The 19,151-nt window shown below is 41.1% G+C and overlaps 1 protein-coding gene and 1 pseudogene across 1 annotated transcript; one reads left to right on the forward strand and one right to left on the reverse strand.

The window, feature by feature from the left end:
• Nucleotides 1-7,946: 7,946 nt before the first annotated feature.
• LOC120034404 lies at nucleotides 7,947-14,165 on the reverse strand (annotated as a pseudogene).
• A 2,909-nt stretch (nucleotides 14,166-17,074) lies between these two features.
• On the forward strand, nucleotides 17,075-18,591 carry LOC120034525 (transmembrane protein 100-like). The gene has a single exon (XM_038981116.1). The coding sequence runs from the start codon at nucleotides 17,162-17,164 to the stop codon at nucleotides 17,591-17,593; it is 432 nt and encodes a 143-aa protein (XP_038837044.1). The 5' UTR covers nucleotides 17,075-17,161; the 3' UTR covers nucleotides 17,594-18,591.
• Nucleotides 18,592-19,151: the final 560 nt, after the last annotated feature.

Raw genomic sequence — 19,151 nt, forward strand, 5'->3', positions numbered from 1 at the left:
GTACACTGAGTTCTCAAGGCGCACTATAGGACTAGTGCGTGGTACCGGGACTGGTGGTACTGGGCTGAGGGCACGCACCTCAGGGCGAGTGCGGGGAGAATGATCAGTGCGTACAGGGCTCTGGAGACGCACAGGAGGCTTGATGCGTGGTGCCAGCACTGGTGGTACTGGGCTGGGAACACGTATCTCAGGGCTTGTGCGGGGAGCAGTAACAGGACGCACAGGACTCTGGAGACGCACAGGAGGCTTTGTGCGTGCTGTAGGTACTGTCTTCACCAGACGGCTAGCACGCACCTCAGGACGAGTATGGAGAGCTGTTCCCGGTGACATTAACTCACCAACACGTTCGTTCGGACGGATGCCGTGCCTCATGCACCAAACCAATACATCCCTCATAACTCTCTCCTCCAATTTCTCCATTAACTCCTTTACTGTCTCTGCGTCACTCACCTCCAAATCCGCCCTCACCGGCTCCTTACGGTAAACAGGAGGAGTTGGCTCACGTCTCCCGACTGACCCAACTAAACTACCCGAGAGCCCCCCCCCAAGAAATTTTTGGGTTTGACTTACGGGCTTCCAGCCTTGTTTCCGTGCTGCTTCCTCATATCGCCGCCTCTCTGCTTTCGCTGCCTCCAGCTCAGCTTTGGGGCGGCGATATTCTCCTGGTTGAGCCCAGGGTCCCTTTCCGTCCAATATTTCCTCCCATGTCCACGAGTCCTGGTTTCTCTCACGCTGCTTGATCCATGGATGGTGGGTAATTCTGTCACGATCGTCTTCTTGAGAGAGATTGGACCAAGGCGCAGCGTGTGCAAAATACATCTCTTTATTTTGGAAGAGAGAAAAACACAAAAAACGAACACTATACACAAACTAACAAAACAACAAACGACCGTGAAGCTAAATAACATAGGTGCACAGACAAGCAACAAACGTTCAACATAGACAATTACCCACAAACACATGATGCCCATGGCTGCCTTAAATATGGCTCCCAACTAGAGACAATAAACCACAGCTGTCTCTAATTGAGAACCAATCCAGGCAGCCATCGACATACAAACACCTAGACAAGACATTGCCCCATTAAACCTACAAACCCCTAGACAAAACAAAACACATACTTCCCCATGTCACACCCTGACCTAACTAAAATAATAATGAAAACAAAGATAACTAAGGCCAGGGTGTGACACCTGTATCATAGTCTGTTTTCTCAACATCATCATAGACACAAGCCTGCATTCTAATGACCAGAGAATTTAGGGACTGTAACAGCAGGTAGAAAGTGAATGGAAAGATGCCAACATCCAGTCATAGGCATTAGCCACGTGTCTGACCCAGTTCACAAAAATACATTTTATTTTTAACTCTCATCTGTGTATTTTTGTAGCCTGTAAATGTATGCTCAAGTCAGGAAAAGGCTTCTCTTTTTTGTATTATTTTGTTTAAAAGGACCCGTATTTCACACAGACATTTTTTTCTGCTCGTTGAATGAGGAGCTGTTTGCAGAAAGATTGATGGATGAAAATCAAACATTATCTTACACAGCTGTAACGATCCAAAATCCATAAATACCCCTGAGTGCCCAGCAGCAGCCTGCCATCCTGGTGATTTCCGAGTTCCGTAGCAGGAGAGCCCTGAGACAATATTGTGTCTCTCCATGTTTGTGAAGAGACCATTCATTACCTCAGTAGCAGGCTAAACGTTGGCCCTGAGGAAAAGACTAGACTCTCCCAGAACCGGAATGGCTCCCGCCAAATGAGCTATCATACAGAGAGATACAGTATTTGCCATCCTAGACAAGCATGTTTTTAAAACAGAAAGAGTCAAACATCAAGTGTTTTGACTGCAAGCTTTCTCAACTCAACTAAACCATCCTCTGTGGTAATAAGAACATTAACACAGCCATTATAAAAGTATTGTCAAACAGTTGGATTCCTGGCCTGGTATCCTGATATACGGCTTGCTACGGTTCAATAGTTCTCCAAAATAAAAGGGTGCACAAACTGAGCACACATAGCAATACAGACAGAGGAATAAGCTATAACTCTGCCAGTTTGCATGCCAGTTGTTGAGAGATTCAAATACAATACTGCTGTACATCTTTTTTTAACCATAAAACTAATGGAGTTAAACAATCCCTCCTAAATATTCTCATTTTGCAGGGCTGAGTTATTTCCAACATCATAAATACATGCGTATGTAGCCTATTGCTGGACATTTGTTATACTATTGGTTATTCAAAATGCTCTTACTTCTGGAAATCATTAAGTTTGGACTGAATTAATTAAGTAAAACATGTGATTGGCACAAGTACCCAGCAGTTCTCAAAGATGTTGTTGAACTGAACCAGTGCGACAGGGTTGATTGATATTCATAATGTAAAAGAAATGCTTTTATGTAACTAGGCAAGTCAGTTATAAACAAATTCTTATTTACAATGACAGTCTAGGTTAACTGCCTTGTTCAGGGGCAGAAGACAGATTTTTAACTTGTCAGCTCGGGGATACGATCTGGCAATCTTTCGGTTACTGGCCCAACACTCTAACCACTAGGCTACCTATGCTTAAGAAAACAATTGTATAACCTTAAGATTGGACCATTTTGAATAGAGGTAAAGCAAGGCAACTGTGCTCAGCTAGAACCACATGTGAGTCTGCATGTATAATTGAGTTGAACTACAGTTGATTTGCACAACACTGTATAAAATCATATAAAAGCCTATTCAGGATCAAGGATTCCGATTCCCAGAGCACACTGATATCTATAATTGTAATCTATTAAAAATCACCAAAAAGGAGGTTGAAAAAATACATTTCCAAGCACAGCCATTATTGTGTTACCTCTGGCAGACAGCAAGGCACCTGGGAAATCTGAGCTGACATTTAGGAGAAGCAGGAGTCCAGGAGAAAAAGTATATCACTTTCTAAAGCTAATTATCCCTGTATATTACCAATCAAAAGAACCCCCCTCTAAAATACAATGGCTAGCCAAGAAATATATTTGTCTTCCATTTGTGAAAGACTGGCAATGGAAAGAACCCTTTTGAGAACTGAATATTATTCACTCAAGAAATTCCAGTGGATAAAATGGTGCATAAAAATAGAAATGTAAGGCTTTGATTTTTATCATTACTCCCATAATTCAGTTCCACCAAAATAGAACGGATGCATAGAAAATTTTACAAAAACTCTTCCAAGATTCAAAGTCCTTAATCTAATTCCAAAGTCATCGACCTACTACTATCTCGTAAATGGATTCAGCTCTATCTGCTATGACAATTCTTGACTCGTGACTTACATTGCCAGAACTGAAGTGTGCCTTTGATTACTCTATTAAAATAACTAATGCACGCCTATGCTTTGTGGCCCATAGATGGAATTTGAATTCAGTAACGTAATTAAGACTGTAAAGTATTCATGAATCAAATTGAGATATTAATTGGATACACAAATGTGTTCCTTGTACTTCCTGATAGTCTCAGGGCTGAAAGAAGTCATGAGACAAAATTGAGACCGGACCTTCACTGCAGATTATGTTCATTCAACGTTCTACTATTCACTCCACAAACCACTAGGTGGAAGAGAAGAACAAAGTAAGTGGTCAATCTCCAGCACAGTGAAATCAGTGAGCCCTAGGCCCTACTTCACTTTCCATTGATGATTAAACAATACCCACTGGGCATAGACATCAATTCATCTATTCCATGTTGGTTCAATCTAATTAAATTGAAATGACGTGGAAACAACGTTGATTCAACCAGTGTGTTCCCAGTGGGTAGTGATTCCATGATTGCACTTTTCTCTAACTCCTTAATAGCAAATAGCCTAATAATCAATATCAAAGGCTATAGATGGCATGTTGTGTGCACTGTAGCCTACTGTACATGCGCGTGGCTGAACGCCTGACAAAGGGACAACAAAACATTCCAATTTTAATAACTGGCTATATGCCGATGACTAGAAAGTTACCTGGACAGTGCTTGGAAATGTAATGGCAAAGACAAAGCTATTCTCTTTGGGGTTGATGGGAGGGCTTTCACACAAGATATCCTAGCCCTAGAGCAATGACACTAGTGAGGTGGTGATCTCATAGGAAGCCAGCACTATTTTCACTCAGGAAACATCTAGAACAATGCCCAGTTCGCTGACAGGTCAGCAGAAGTGAAACATCAGAGAGAGGGACACAGTGAGGATGGGAGGGGAACACTCTCTGGTCTCACTCTCCACCAGTGTACTGGCAATAAACAGGAGTATAGTGACCAGTAGCGGTGTGTGGGTAAAATCACTGGGGAAGCCAAGCCAGAAAAAAAGCCCTATTAAAACCTAATTTGTGATAATTGCGTGATAATTGCATTGTTAATTCTATAACCTGTTAGTTCATATGCCTTGCAAACGTGATACACTACATGACCAGAAGTATGTGGACACCTGCTCGTCAAACATCTAATTTCAAAATCATGGGCATTAATAAGGATTTGGTCCCCCCTTTGCTGCTATAACAGCTTCCACTCTTCTGGGAAGGCTTCACCGGGGGCAAATTACCTGCCCTCCAGGACACCTACACCACCCGATGTCACAGGAAGGCCATAAAGATCATCAAGGACAACAACCACCCGAGCCACTGCCTGTTCACCCCGCTATCATCCAGAAGGCGAGGTCAGTACAGGTGCATCAAAGCAGGGACCGAGACTGAAAAACAGCTTCTATCTCAAGGCCATCCGACTGTTAAACAGCCACCACTAACATTTAGTGGCCGCTGCCAACATACTGACTCAACTCCAGCCACTTTAATAATGGGAATTGATGGAAATGTATGTAAAAATGTATCACTAGCCACTTTAAACAATGCCACTTAATATAATGTTTACATACCCTACATTACTCATCTCATATGTATATGTATATACTGTACTCTATATCATCTACTGCATCTTGCCATCTTTATGTAATACATGTATCACTAGCCACTTTAAACTATGCCACTTTATGTTTATATACCCTACATTACTCATCTCATATATATATACTGTACTCTATACCATCTACTGCATCTTGCCTATGCCGTTCTGTACCATCACTCATTCATATATCTTTATGTACATATTCTTTATCCCTTTACACTTGTGTGTATAAGGTAGTAGTTGTGGAATTGTTAGGTTAGATTACTCGTTGGTTATTACTGCATTGTCGGAACTAGAAGCACAAGCATTTCGCTACACTCGCATTAACATCTGCTAACCATGTGATGTGACAAATAGAATTTGATTTGATTTTGATTTGAAGGCTTTCCACTAGATGTTGGAACATTGCTGCGGGGACTTGCTTCCATTCAACCACAAGAGCATTATTGAGGTCGGGCACTGATGTTGGGCGATTAGGCCTGGCTCGCAGTCAGTGTTCGATGGAGTTGAGGTCAGGGCTCTGTGCAGGCCAGTCAAGTTCTTCCACACCGATCTCGACAAACCATTTCTGTATGGACCTCGCTTTGTGCACGGGGTCATTGTCATGCTGAAACAGGAAAGCACCTTTCCCAAACTGTTGCCACAAAGTTGGATGCACAGAATCGTCTAGAATGTCATTGTATGCTGTAGAGTTAATATTTCCCTTCACTGGAACTAAGTAAGGGGCCTAGCCCGAACCATGAAAAACAGCCCCAGACCATTATTCCTCCTCCACTAAACTTTACAGTTGGCACTAAGCATTCGGGCAGGTAGCGTTCTCTTGGCATCCGCCAAAACCAGATTCGTCCGTGAAGTGTGATTCATCACTCCAGAGAATGTGTTTCCACTGATCCAGAGTCCAATGACGGTGAGCTTTACACCACTCCAGCCGACGCTTGGCATTGCGCATGGTAATCTTAGGCTTGTGTGCGGCTGCTCAGCCATAGAAACCGATTTCATGAAGCTCCTGACAAACAGTTATTGTGCTGACGTTGCTTCTGGAGGCATTTTGGAACTCGGTAGTGAGTATTGCAACCGAGGACAGACGATTTTTACGCGCTACGCGTTTCAGCACTCTGTGGTCCTGTTCTGTGAGCTTGTGTGGCCTACCACTTTGCGACTGAGACGTTGTTGCTCCTAGATGTTTCCACTTCACAATAACAGCACTTACAGTTGACCGGGGCAGCTCTAGCAGGGCAGAAATTTGACGAACACTTCTTGGCATCCTATGACTGTGCCAGGTTGAAAGTCACTGAGCTCTTCAGTAAGGCCATTCTACTGCCAATGTTTGTCTATGGAGATTGCATGGCTGTGTGCTCAATTTTATACACCTGTCAGCAACGTGTGTTGCTGAAATTGCCAAATCCACTCATTTGAAGGGGTGTCCACATACGTTTGTATATATAGTGTATATCATTCTTTTATATTAAATACATCAAATGTATATATATATTTATTTTATTTGACCATGCTATTTAATCCAGTGTATGCCCAATTTGTTTGAGGAAAATTGTCCCTTACATAATGTTGAATCAGTCTTTCCAAATGTGTGGGTGTATTTTTTTTAAACTACATGGAGATTTAAAATCCAATCTGAACAATAAATGGACTCAAACATCTATAAATGTGTAGTTCATTCAAAAGACATTTGAGGATGCATGCTCCACAGCTCATATAGGCTGTGATCACAGAATGTTTCACTCCGCAGATACTGTGACATTCTTTGTGTGGGTCTAATCAAGACCAATATGTAAAGTAATGAAATCATGTTGCTGTGACATGTTGAGGAGGTAGGAAGATGACCAAATGGTATTACCTTCAGATTATGTAGCCACAACGTTGTGAGAAGGTAATGTCTAGTCATGACCAATAATTACAAATCCATTACGTTGGGGTTGGTCGTAGTTACGTGTTTGCTGGGAACCTGTTCATGTTGCACATTTCATTTTAGACTGGGGTGACATTTTGTTCTATGGTTATCTTTAACTCTGCTGTGTGAGTAATTATTGATGTTTTGTCAAAGTTATATGCCTCAGAAGCCAGAAACTTCTATATTTTGGGCCCTTTAGTTTATTCGTTTTACCTTTATTTAACTAGGCAAGTCAAGTTAAGAACAAATTCTTATTTTCAATGACGGCCTAGGAACAGTGAGTAAACTGCCTTGTTCAGGGGCAGAACGACAGATCTTACCTCGTCAACTCGGGGATTCGATCTTGCAGCCTTTCGGTTACTAGTCTAACGCTCTAACCACTAGTCTGTACTGTTTCTGTTTGTCAGTGTTGTTCGTCAACTTGTCAATATCCATGGGTTCATCTCACCCTCTATACCTGTAAATAAATACTCCCATCTTCCAGCTGAATCCTGCCTGACTCCTAATACCTTGCAGTTAGTACCCCCCTGACAAGAAGGTAGGGTCCACTTTCTCACAACCCTACAGTAGGCCTATGAGAATAACATCGCATAGTTACAACTAAGCACCTATGTAGCCAGACAAATTCTATTGGACTCACCATACTCATCACCATCACTGTTCATGAGGTTCGGTTTTTCCGGCCTCTCGCGTATTTTATGCTGTCGACGAATTTTAAGATAAAACTTGCAAAAGTAGGCTTAGACTGCTAAACGTAGGCTAGGCTCTACCTTTTTCAGATGTCAAGAAATACCCTGCCAATTTATCTTCAATATAACTTGTTTTTACAAAACCCAGCAGTGCTTCCGGTGAGAGAATTGAATTAACAGACACAATGTATCAAATTTGAAAGGTCAGGTAAAGTATATCAACTTCATCACGCAACATCAGGGCCGCGCGGCGTGAACATATCATTTTTACCGCAAGGGGGAGCGCGAGCCACAGAAACAGTTCATTTCATTGGTCAACGCCAAAAGGTGGAAAATACATTTAAAAAAAAATTGTGTTCGATGAAGGTGATAGTCCTGTTTTGAAAAGCATCTACAGGTTTCAGTTAAATAATGCATGATGCCGTGCTTCATCTCATCCGTCATTTTATTGATATGTATTAGATGGTAATACACACTGTATCACCTCCATAGAACTGGAGGCCTAATTGCAACCACACAAGGATAAAGAGGTATAGGCCTAGCTCTCGAAGATTCAACATATGAATAATTAACTTAAACGATTTCATTATCGTGTTTTTGTAAATTTCAAGTATCACAACAAATCAGTGCAGGCAACTATTAATGATAGGACAAAATCTGATTTTTTTTAATGTACATTCAAAAAGACCATTAGGGAAATACAAAATAAAAATCTAGTCTGTTTTCGATTCAGCCTTGCTTGCCTAAGCAACAATGTTGCATTGTAGAGTACAGAAATCATTCCTCAATAGAGCTGCTGAGAAACTAATAATTCACTAATTAATTGAACAGTAGGTTTGGAAGTTGATTTGATTTCAGTGCTTAATCACAAGTGCAAAAATGCATATCATTCATTGACTGAACATTCATACATAAAAAAAAAAATTACGATTTAAAAAACAACATACATTTGACCATAACAAACAGGAAAATAAAAGGAAAAGCCATTGTAGTCAAAGAAACAGTACTCGTTAAAACAGGGGGTAGATCACTACAGATCTCATCCAAGCCCTTACTGTGGGCAAGCCCAAATGCAACATTGTCACACTCAACCCCTAGGAGTAGGAAGTCAGTACCAGATAACTTCAATTTAAATATATATTTTTTATACAACTAATAACTAAAATACAGTACATGCCCCAGTCAGTACCACATCCAGCTACAGATTACACCAACACCACTTTCACCTATTGACTTCGTAATAAGTCTCCAACCATACCCAAAACACCCACAATGCCCCTCAGACACCGTAAGTGTAGACTTTATTGAACGATGGGCTGAAAAATGCCATCCTTGTGGCTTTGATGTGACTTCCCACAAAGGGCGTTCATTTCTTGTTCTTCTGGCAGTAGTTTGAGTAATTGCCACAGGCCTTCTGCATGTCTGTAAGGAAGGCAGGCACTCCGCTCTGTTGAAACACGGGGAGTAGATGACTTTGTCAATGAACGTCATGGATAGACTAGCAGAGTAGACACACCCAAATGGGGCAACAGAGAGGAACCATTGGCATCCTAACACAAAACATCTGCTTGAGATTAACAGCGTGAATAAAGCCTTCCAATTGAGATAACAGGGCATGCTTTGGGGCATTCAAAACTGGCAAGTAGATATAAATGTGAGTAAACAAACCGTTTTCTTAATTCTATAGTACTATTTTCTATAGTAATTCTAAAGATGAGCTGCTACACTCTTAGAAAAAAGGGTTCCAAAAGGGTTCTTCGGCTATCCCCATAGAATAACCATTTCTGGTTCCAGATAGGACACATTTTGATTCCATGTAGAACCCGCTGTGTACAGGGTTCTACCTGGAACCAAAAGGGTTCTACCGGGAATCAAAAAGGGTTCTGCTATGGGAACAGCCGAAGAACCCTATTAGGTTTTAGACAGCACTCAGGTCTGAACTCACCTTGGCTGCCCAGTTCACAAGCCAGGTTGGAATATTACCACCAGGGTTATCAAAGTAATTCATGAAGACTGAAAGAAAATAATGCAAATGTAAATGTCTGTCAATAAAAAGCAAGTGACTTCACAGACAGATCCACAACAGATTCAAGTTCACAACTGAACAGTTTCCACTATGGACATTTAAAATGGTACTACAGGGATGAGTTCTGATTGGATCTGGTGTACTCTAGAGTGAGCAGTACCTTTAGTGCCACAGGCACCATCACTCTCCATGGCCACAGTCTGCTTGTAGTCATTCACTCGCTGCACCCCACTCTTCTCTAGTAACGGGGACTGTTGGGAGCTCTTAGCCAGGACCACCCAGATCTTCATGCTGTCCACGTCAACGTCCCTCCGCTCCCTGACATACACGTACTGAGGTTTACACTGTTAAAGAAGCCTGGTAGAGATAATATGGTCTAATGTGGTCCACACCCTGTGACTGGATCAGTTACTCCTTGAGAAAATATACTGTCCCGTGTTGTCGCCTAAAGAACAATACATTTCTCACATTACTCTTAATACTATAAACCATACTTGGTTTCACTTCACCATGTCGGACCCATTGTAAATGTGAAAAGGAGGAGAGAGAGAAAAGCAAGATTGAGACATTGTGGGTGGGTGAATACATAGAACAGGATTATGTGATATTGTATAGGGTTCATGTATTTAGTAAAAAAAATAAAATTAAAATAAAAAAGCACAGGCCTATTTGCTTTTACTGAGAAACATGATGACCTGATATTATCTACAGGTATTATTTATTTAGACATTTTACTTCATTAAGGATACGTCTCTGTTTGACAGAGGAAATGGGTATTTCACCACCCAGTAGATTGCTGAATGACCATCATAGTCCTTCTCATGCAGCTCTGCAAAAAACAAAAAGGCACACACAAAATAAAGCAGTGCTTACATCATGAAACATCAGTCATCTATTATACTATAGGTATTATACTATAATGTCATACTATTCATTACATTATCAAATCATACATCTTCTAGAACACTGGCTGCACTTAGGGAAAAAAGGTGCTATCTAGAACCAAAAGGGGTTCTTCGAATAACCCTTTTGGTTCCAGGTAGAACCCTTTTGGGTTCCATGTAGAACCCTCTGTGGAAGGGGTTCTACATGGAACCCAAAAGGGTTCTACCTGGGACCAAAAAGGGTTCTCATATGGGGACAACCGCAGAACCCTTTTGGAACCCTTTTTTCTATGAGTGTACAGCGCACATCAAGATACAATCACATGTGCAAGCAAAGACACCAACAGCACTTTCAGAATACAGCATCTATCCAATCTATTGAAATGACAATTTTATTCAACAGCAAAAAGCTTGACGGCAGTCAGGAGCTGAAGCCAAGGATGTGTTTCCAATAAAAAGCCCACTCCACCCTCTCACGCAACAAGTCTCTGGGAGAGGCAAATGTGTTACTTCAGTTAGTTATCATTTCCAGGATATCCATAACCCTGTTGTCTCTTCTTGAAAAAGGACAACAGTACAGTATTTGGAAATCCCAAAACAAGATATGGCCAATGATTTAGGCCTACCTTGTTAAGATGGAACCTGTTGGTAATTTCTCAGAGTCGACGAAACAAAAAACGACATTTTCAAGATACAAGCCCTTGAAAGAACATCTTCAAGTTCCCTTGTTTGTTCACACAGTCTAGGCTTATATGAACATTTGATTATGCATGTTAATACACAAAGGACACAACAACATTAGCCCATGGCTATACCAGAGTGCTAACTACCCAGCTACGACATCAATAGCTACAGTCTATGGCTAAATTCAGGTGGACAGACATGTTACCTGTTGGATACTTTGGGGAGGCAAGAGAGAACAAAAGATGAGAAAAGTTATTAACTGCCAAACGGGCCCTGTGCTCTTGTTGCGATGCTCATGAAAACGGAGATAAAAGGGATTCTTGGTTATGATTGGTTTGATAGGGATAGAAAACAGGAGTGAATAGAAAAGGACAATGGAAAGGTGATGGTTTCAACTATTTTGTGGAGCTCATATTTTAGATAATTAAGTAAGAGTTAAAGGGGCTATACATATGAACAATAACACATGCATAAGCAAGCACCATATAAAACAATCATTAATATGCAATACCATGTCATCAATACTCAACCAAACTGACAGAATTGAGTTGCTTATGAATGTGTTATGAGTCTTATAAATGGCCCTTATTAGGGGTTGAGTGCGACAAGAGGTTTGAATGGAAGAAAGTCGATCTAGGGAGAGTTTGCGTTACTCTTTACCTTTGACATATCCATCCCATTGTTTCCGCTAGGGCAAGTCCATGTAGACATCAGCACACAGTTCTGGAGTGCAGGTGGCAAGCACTCCAAAGACTTTGTACTCATAAAGTCCAGTTTCCTGTGAACAGCATATGAAAGAAGTTATCTCTTCCAAATATATACCACACCTACAATGTAACTAATCCCATACCACAGGGCTCTGATTATTGCCAGTTGGAGAAACATGCAAAAAATGTGCTGGATTTGCACAGGATATTATTTCTCCAGAAACTTGAGCTAGGGATAGAGTTAGGCAGGGGGTTTAATAAAAAACAAACATGCATTCTGTGAAAAGGTACTGTCTGAGCATGGGTAAAGTTCTAGACTACAATTTGGCACACCATACCCAACAGACGCAGCACAAAATGCAATATTTGGCATATTTCTGAGGGTGCCATTCATCCCACTATCTCTTGCCTACAACACCATCATTAAGTTTGCCGACGACACTACAGTGGTAGGCCTGATCACCGACAACAATGAGACAGCCTATAGGGAGGAGGTCAGAGACCTGGCAGTGTGGTGCCAGGATAACAACTTCTCCCTAAATGTGATCAAGACAAAGGAGATGATTGTGGACTACAGGAAAAGGAGGGCCGAGCACGCCCCCATTCTCATCAACGGAGCTGTCGTGGAGCAGGTTGAGAGCTTCAAGTTCCTTGGTGTCCACATCACCAACAAACTGTCATGGTCCAAACACACCAAGACAGTCGTGAAGAGAGCATGACAATGCCTACTCCCCCTCAGGAGACTGAAAAGATTTGGCATGGGTCCTCAGATCCTCAAAAAGTTCTACAGCTGCACCATTAGAGCATCCTGACTGGTTGCATCACCGCCTGGCAACTGCTCGACCTCCGAGCGCTACAGAGGGTAGTGCGTACGACCCAGTGCATCACTGAGGCCAAGCTTCCTGACATCCAGGTCCTCTATACCAGGCGGTATCAGAAGAAGGCCCTCAAAATTGCCAAAGACTCTAGCCACCCTATTAATAGACTGTCCTCTCTGCTACCGCACGGCAAGCGGTCAAAAAGTCTAGGTCCAAAAGGCTTCTTAACAGCTTCCACCCCTAAGCCATAAGACTCCTGAACAGCTAACCAAATGGCTACCCAGACTATTTGCACTGACCCCCTCACCCCCCACATTTTTACACTGCTGCTAGTCTCTGTTTATTATATATGTACAGTCACTTTACCTCTACCTACATGTACATATTACCTCAATTACCTCGACTAACCTGTGCCCCTGCACATTGACTTTGTACCGGTAGCCCCTGTATATAGCTTCATTACTGTGATTGTTGCTCTTTAATTATTTGTTATTTTTCTATTTTCTTAATTAGTATTTTTTATTGTTTACTTCAGTTTATTTAGTAAATACTTTCTCAACACTTATTTTTTTCTTAAAACTGCATTGTTGGTTAAGGGCTTGCAGGTAAGCATTTCACTCTAAGGTCTACACCTGTTGTATTCAGCACGTGACAAATAACATTTGATGATTTGATTTGGATTTTTCTTTTAAACCTAGCATAAAAATGAATCATTGTACCTGTGTGGGCGAATATAGTCAAAGTGTTTGCCTTGGGGTAAGTTGAGCAAATTGAAGTGTTTTCTTTCCAGGCATAATGCAAGACATTATTGCTGGGATATGAGGTAACAACAGGGCCTGGCCTATGTTTTTTAAAAAAATACAAAGTGTTTTTTTAGGTGTTAAGCCTTGTTAAAATATGCTAAAATGACTGAAATACAAAAAAGCGATCGTAATTGTGTTGAATTGCGGAGGTAAGTTGTGCCAAATGGCCACTTTTTTTGGACAAGCTACAGTATGCTTTCAAAACTAATGATTACATGAATTCTGAATGGCTCAATTTACCCCACTCTCCCCTAGCCTACTCAATCATCAAACACTTTAGTTGATGATAACGAATAGCGACTTCCGCATTTTGCCAGTGGGCCTGTTGCTCGAGTCTAACGTAGGCTACTCACAAAATCTGCTATGCTATTTCATGTAAATTTCCTTTTCGACGTGAAAATAATACAACGTCTGAAACGTGAAAATAGTCTACGTGCGAGCACATCCAACAGATCGATGCCAGTGCGTCATTCAATCACGCCAATCGGCATAATCACAATGAATAAACGATTGCTTCGCCAGCTAACGACGCTAACTACCGATAAGCTAACACAGCACTTTTCACTTTCTATTCCTGTCTCAAAACAGTAACTAAAATGTACCTTGTCATACAGCTGGTAGATTTTGACACCCATTGTCTCTGTGAAAAACTCCCACCCCCCCTCCAACTGAGGTTTATCTAATTCCTTCCATGCCTCCAGAAATTCCTCATCTGTAAAGTGCAGCGACATGTTTTCAAACCGTGCTCTGACATTTGATCATGTGATCTAGGACTCCGTGTGTGCGCTTCAGACGCCGTGCGTGCGCTGAAGTGCGTCAGTCATTCCAGTGATATACTTAGAATCACTATCTATTTATTTTTGTTATTGAAATTGTATTTTGGATTTAAACTGTGCGTGTGTGTGTGTGGTTAATAACTATATGCACTGCACTGTAATGTTTTTGGAATGCTCCTTTGTCTATCCCACCTCCAAATTGAAGTGCCATTCAAGGAAAAATGTAATTTGAAAGCACTGACCATCTCCAATTACAATAGAGAGGAAACATAATCTGTAATGCTTTGTGTCCTGCTGGTGCCCTGTCTCAGTTGCTTGTTGATGATTATTCTGAGGTTAACCACTCCCATTCCATTCAGAAATCCCAAAACTGTAGGCTATTTCAAATATAGGATAAGCTACATCTGGTGGTTTTAATAAAATATATCAATGCCTTTAGGAACTTCCAGAGGTAGAACCCTGGATCTGTGGTTTAGCATCCTTTGCACTCTTCTTTTGCCAACACACCAGGCGAATTCAGCATTTACATATGCCACTGATTGAAGGTAGGCCCAAATGATAATCACTCTAAAATATGTCACTCCATAAGTGCCTCTGAGGGATAGTTTAGAGATATGTCATATTACTAAAATCAGTTTTCCAGCCGGGCAGTATATGGTCCAGCTAAGGGTTGTGGAAGAGCCATGATTTCCCGTTGCCACTGTCTCTTTTTGGGAAGGGATTTACTGCAGGAAGGAAGAGACAAGACAACACCCTGTATCACATTACTATGTGTCAGATCTGTCTTGGGGAGCACTTGTGTTACAGGCAGTAGGCATATCCCATCCACAGGCCCTGGTGGCTGCCATTGGATCACAGGCATAGCATGGGTGTGTGACAGCATGAATTTCCAGACACATAGGTCCTATGAACCATGCTCCCAGTTTGATAGACCATATGTAATTCATCTTAGAGAGTCCCTTGTTTTAATTAAAAATAACCAAACATGAAGATATGTGCATGGATATTCTTGTAGGCTCAAGTGTGTGTGTTTGTATGTTGTACGTGGTTGTATGTTTGTGTGTGTGTGTGTATGTTTGTTTGTAATGATGTGATAATATTGTATTATGTCAACTGCTATTACTCATCATCATATTAGCCAACATCTGCTTCAAAGGCCTATTGGGCAGTTCTAGGCTATATAAATGTGTCTGGACATCCCAACAGCTGTGCTTCATGTTGGCCCTGCCTTAGTCAAAAGAGGTTAAAAGGTCCCCCCTCCTCTGAAGCCAAGATAATAATAAAAACCTGTGGCCCGCTTTTGGTTCACCCCACCCCCATAGCCACCGATATTCTACAAACGTGCTTGCAATGCAAGAAGATGGCAGTCAAACAGTCGTTTTCTTACACAGGAGGAAACGCACAGGGGACATCCGATGAATGGGAGTCAAATTCCAACACAGCGTTTACGGTGCGAGCTGTAGACTGGCTGAGCGAAGTGGAGAGTGAAACTGTGTTCTGGACCTACACATTGAATCTGGCTTATCATTTAATGTACATAAAGACGGAAGGGAGTCCCACTTGTGTCGGCTTTCGAAAGTATACGGAGTTACTGGAATACAAAAGCGTATTACAGTCCATGTTTTATTCATCGATAGGCAAAACCACATTTTAAACGGCGCGGGCATGGAAAACGCGTGCAAGGTAAATTTAAACACTTCGTTAGACACTTATCGAACATGCAGATTATTTTCTTCATCGCACAATATTTACTGTGTGTTTATCGGAAGTTGGTCCACGCGTAAAACTCGATCTCTCCAACCCAAACACTTTTCCTCATACATGATATGTTTCCTTTTATGTAATCATTATAACAACTTGAGATAACATGTTTATATATGGTAGGTAGACTATGCATGTGGCACAGCTAAGGCTACAATATTTTCCATCACTAACTTTCTAGACACATTGAAATTCAATTCAAACATAACACCCCTTACAGCAAAACCGCATGATTTTACATAGGTAAAATCACATAATTTCACATTAAATTGTACTTGTGAAATCATGTGAAAATTGGTTTTTGGAACATTTCACATGTGTAGTTTCATGTTATCTATCACATGTTGCTTTACTTGTTGTCGCATGTTATCACATTAACTTCACATACGATCACATGTGATCACATGAAAACATGTGTTTTTGGAACACTTCACATGTTCACATGTGAAATTAATGTATTTTTCTATCAGGGACCTCATCAACAAAGGTTTCTATAATAAAGGACTAGGCCTACTACAATAAATAGGACTATAAGTGAAATATATTCCATATAGCCTATCAATTGCAAAAGGTCTACAATTTTGCACTAGGCCTATTAGAGTAATACATTTCTAAGATGTTATGACATGGACTAATGTTTTATAACAAGCATCTTGAATTACATTTTTTATTATATTTTCTAAGTTTGCGGACATGGAGAAAGAATGACTGCTTGTGAAATTGCTGATAATTTTGAGGCTGCTCGCATTACACGGAGTAGTTTGTAATGCCATCTCCCACGCTCTCCAGGGAATGTGACAGCTTGTGCAAGGTGGAGTGGTTCTGCGTCATTCAGCCAATTTCTGACTTTGCTGGGCCAGAGGCTAGCATTGTGCAAGGAGGTTGCCTGGAGTTACTAAGTGCCAAACGAAGGCTCATGTCTTAAGCTGTCAACAATTCCGACTGAGGCCATGTGCATTCACATAATAGCTACTTAAAAGATTGTTTAGGCCTATTTTATTATGTCCAGTGAGGCTACAATTGGGCAACATGTTGAGGAACATATGGATTTTGACACTCCCTTCAGTATGACATAACAAATTATATATTTCTTCACATAGATTGGGACACGCTGACAGAACAACCTCAGGATATAAAAAGTGAAGACCTATCTGTGGTTAAAGTGAGGATAAATCTGTGGTTGGAAAGAAGCAAAACTTTGATGCTGGATCCTGCGATGCCAGAGGAACCCAGTAAAGACACCATGACAGTGCCAGCAGCCCCAGAAAGAGCTGTCGTGGAGAAGGCCAACATCAATGACCACACTCCGACTGTGACTATAGTAGCTATCCCTTTGGTCACTGAAATCCAACTGAACGCGGCCACAGGTGGTGCAGAACTCTCCTGCTATCGCTGCACAGTGCCGTTTGGTGTGGTCATTCTCATTGCCGGTATCGTGGTCACTTCTGTGGCCTACAGCTTCAACTCACATGGGTCCACCATCTCCTACTTTGGGCTGGTGCTACTATCTGCTGGACTGGTGCTATTGGCGCTAAGTGCGGTATGCTGGAAGACGAGACTTGAGAGAAAGAAGGAGAGGCGGAGGGAAAGCCAAACTGCATTGGTCGCAAACCAGAGGAGCATCTTTGCATGAAGGGAAAGACTGATCATCAGGAGAGAAATAAGTCTGTGATATGTTTGGGTGCGAGAGGAAACAGAGGTAGTGGTTCATTTGAAAGCGGAGTGGAGACAGCTGTATCCAGATGTTTTCATGACTGACCAACGTCTATGTGGTGGGTCGTTGACCTGCAAGGCTTTCACCTCAGACTGTCTCTAGGCTAAGCAAGTCAAAACGTCTTAGCTTTCATGAAGTTGTTGGGTTTTTAATCTGTCAAACAGACTGGTCACATCTGGGAAGCTGGGCAGACAGCCAAACTGAATGTATCAAAATTAAGACAAATTACCACTGTACAAAGCAATGGAGAGGATGTTTCCCATTAATCTACTGTTGCATCTGGTGTCTTAGATTTACTGGGGGGGATAGTGGTCTGAAAGGAGGGGGACATGGGACAATCCAGAACAATGAATCATGCTTCATTTACCATGTTTTAGACATAACATCTCTCATTAAGTCTGATTGTTCGTTTTCATTTCACACAGAATTATGTTCAAGTACCTGACATGGGAATATGGTACTTACATGTTAATATGTAATGATATATATTGGCATTATGGGGACACAAAAACGTGTTGTTTTTGTTTGATGTTTATTATCGTATTCTCTGAAACAAGTCGAGCTCAGAGATAAAGTCAATTAGATGTCACACAGTAATTATGTATAGTACCTATGATGTACCTATGATGTTATAGGTAGTATTGCATTATGAGGGAATATGATTATTGACTAAATGTAATTTACATCGAATTAACCTTTATTAAGTATTCTCTGTAAGCACTTTGTTCCACACCATGACTAACATGGTGTTCTATGTAACTATGACAACAAGATTCTTTGGAATTACTAGCATCTTGCCACAGTCTTGTTGTCACTACAGTACTTGCCATTGTCAGTAAATGTATTTCATATGTTGAGCGATATGAAATGTTCTAGTATTTTATTCCACTTTAATATAATCATTTTTATGTATGACTTCTCTGTTAACAGTACATCAATTGTTAATAGGTTATAGTGAGGTTTAATAAACTCTCATCCATATTTAAACATTTAATTTGTGTCCGTTTTCATGATCCAAAGGTTCACTATGTATGCATTCTGAAGAGAATAGCTGATATATAGGGGAGAAGTCGAAGTGTTCCATGAGACAGTCTGGCTCATATCAGCTATTAGCTTGACATATCAAATGAAATTATCTTTCTGTTTAACACAACCACACATGGTCTATTTCAGCTTTGGGGTTTTTAATGACTGAAATGACATAATAGAATGTCTCTCACTTAATGTATTTGTCAAAGAAGAAAGAGTAGGGCATAACTGCTAAAAGCAGTTAAGTGGTGTGACTTGAACATTCAATAGTGAATTGAAGGAAGTGTGTCTTTCTCTCCTGACGTACACCACGAAGTCCAACTCCTTATCCTGGGGTTCCATTGTGTATTCAACCTTATGCACTTGTTCTGCCCTTTGTTGATTGTTTAAACTGCTTTGAGGGCAGGTTTGCCTCGGATTACATTTCATTAATTTGCAGTGATAGAAA

This window comes from Salvelinus namaycush, chromosome 41 (assembly GCF_016432855.1).
Source record: "Salvelinus namaycush isolate Seneca chromosome 41, SaNama_1.0, whole genome shotgun sequence".
Lineage (NCBI taxonomy): Eukaryota > Metazoa > Chordata > Actinopteri > Salmoniformes > Salmonidae > Salvelinus > Salvelinus namaycush.

Coding starts and splice junctions, on each gene's coding strand:
- LOC120034525 (XM_038981116.1), top strand. CDS start 17,162: ATGCTGGATCCTGCGATGCCAGAGGAACCCAGTAAAGACACCATGACA.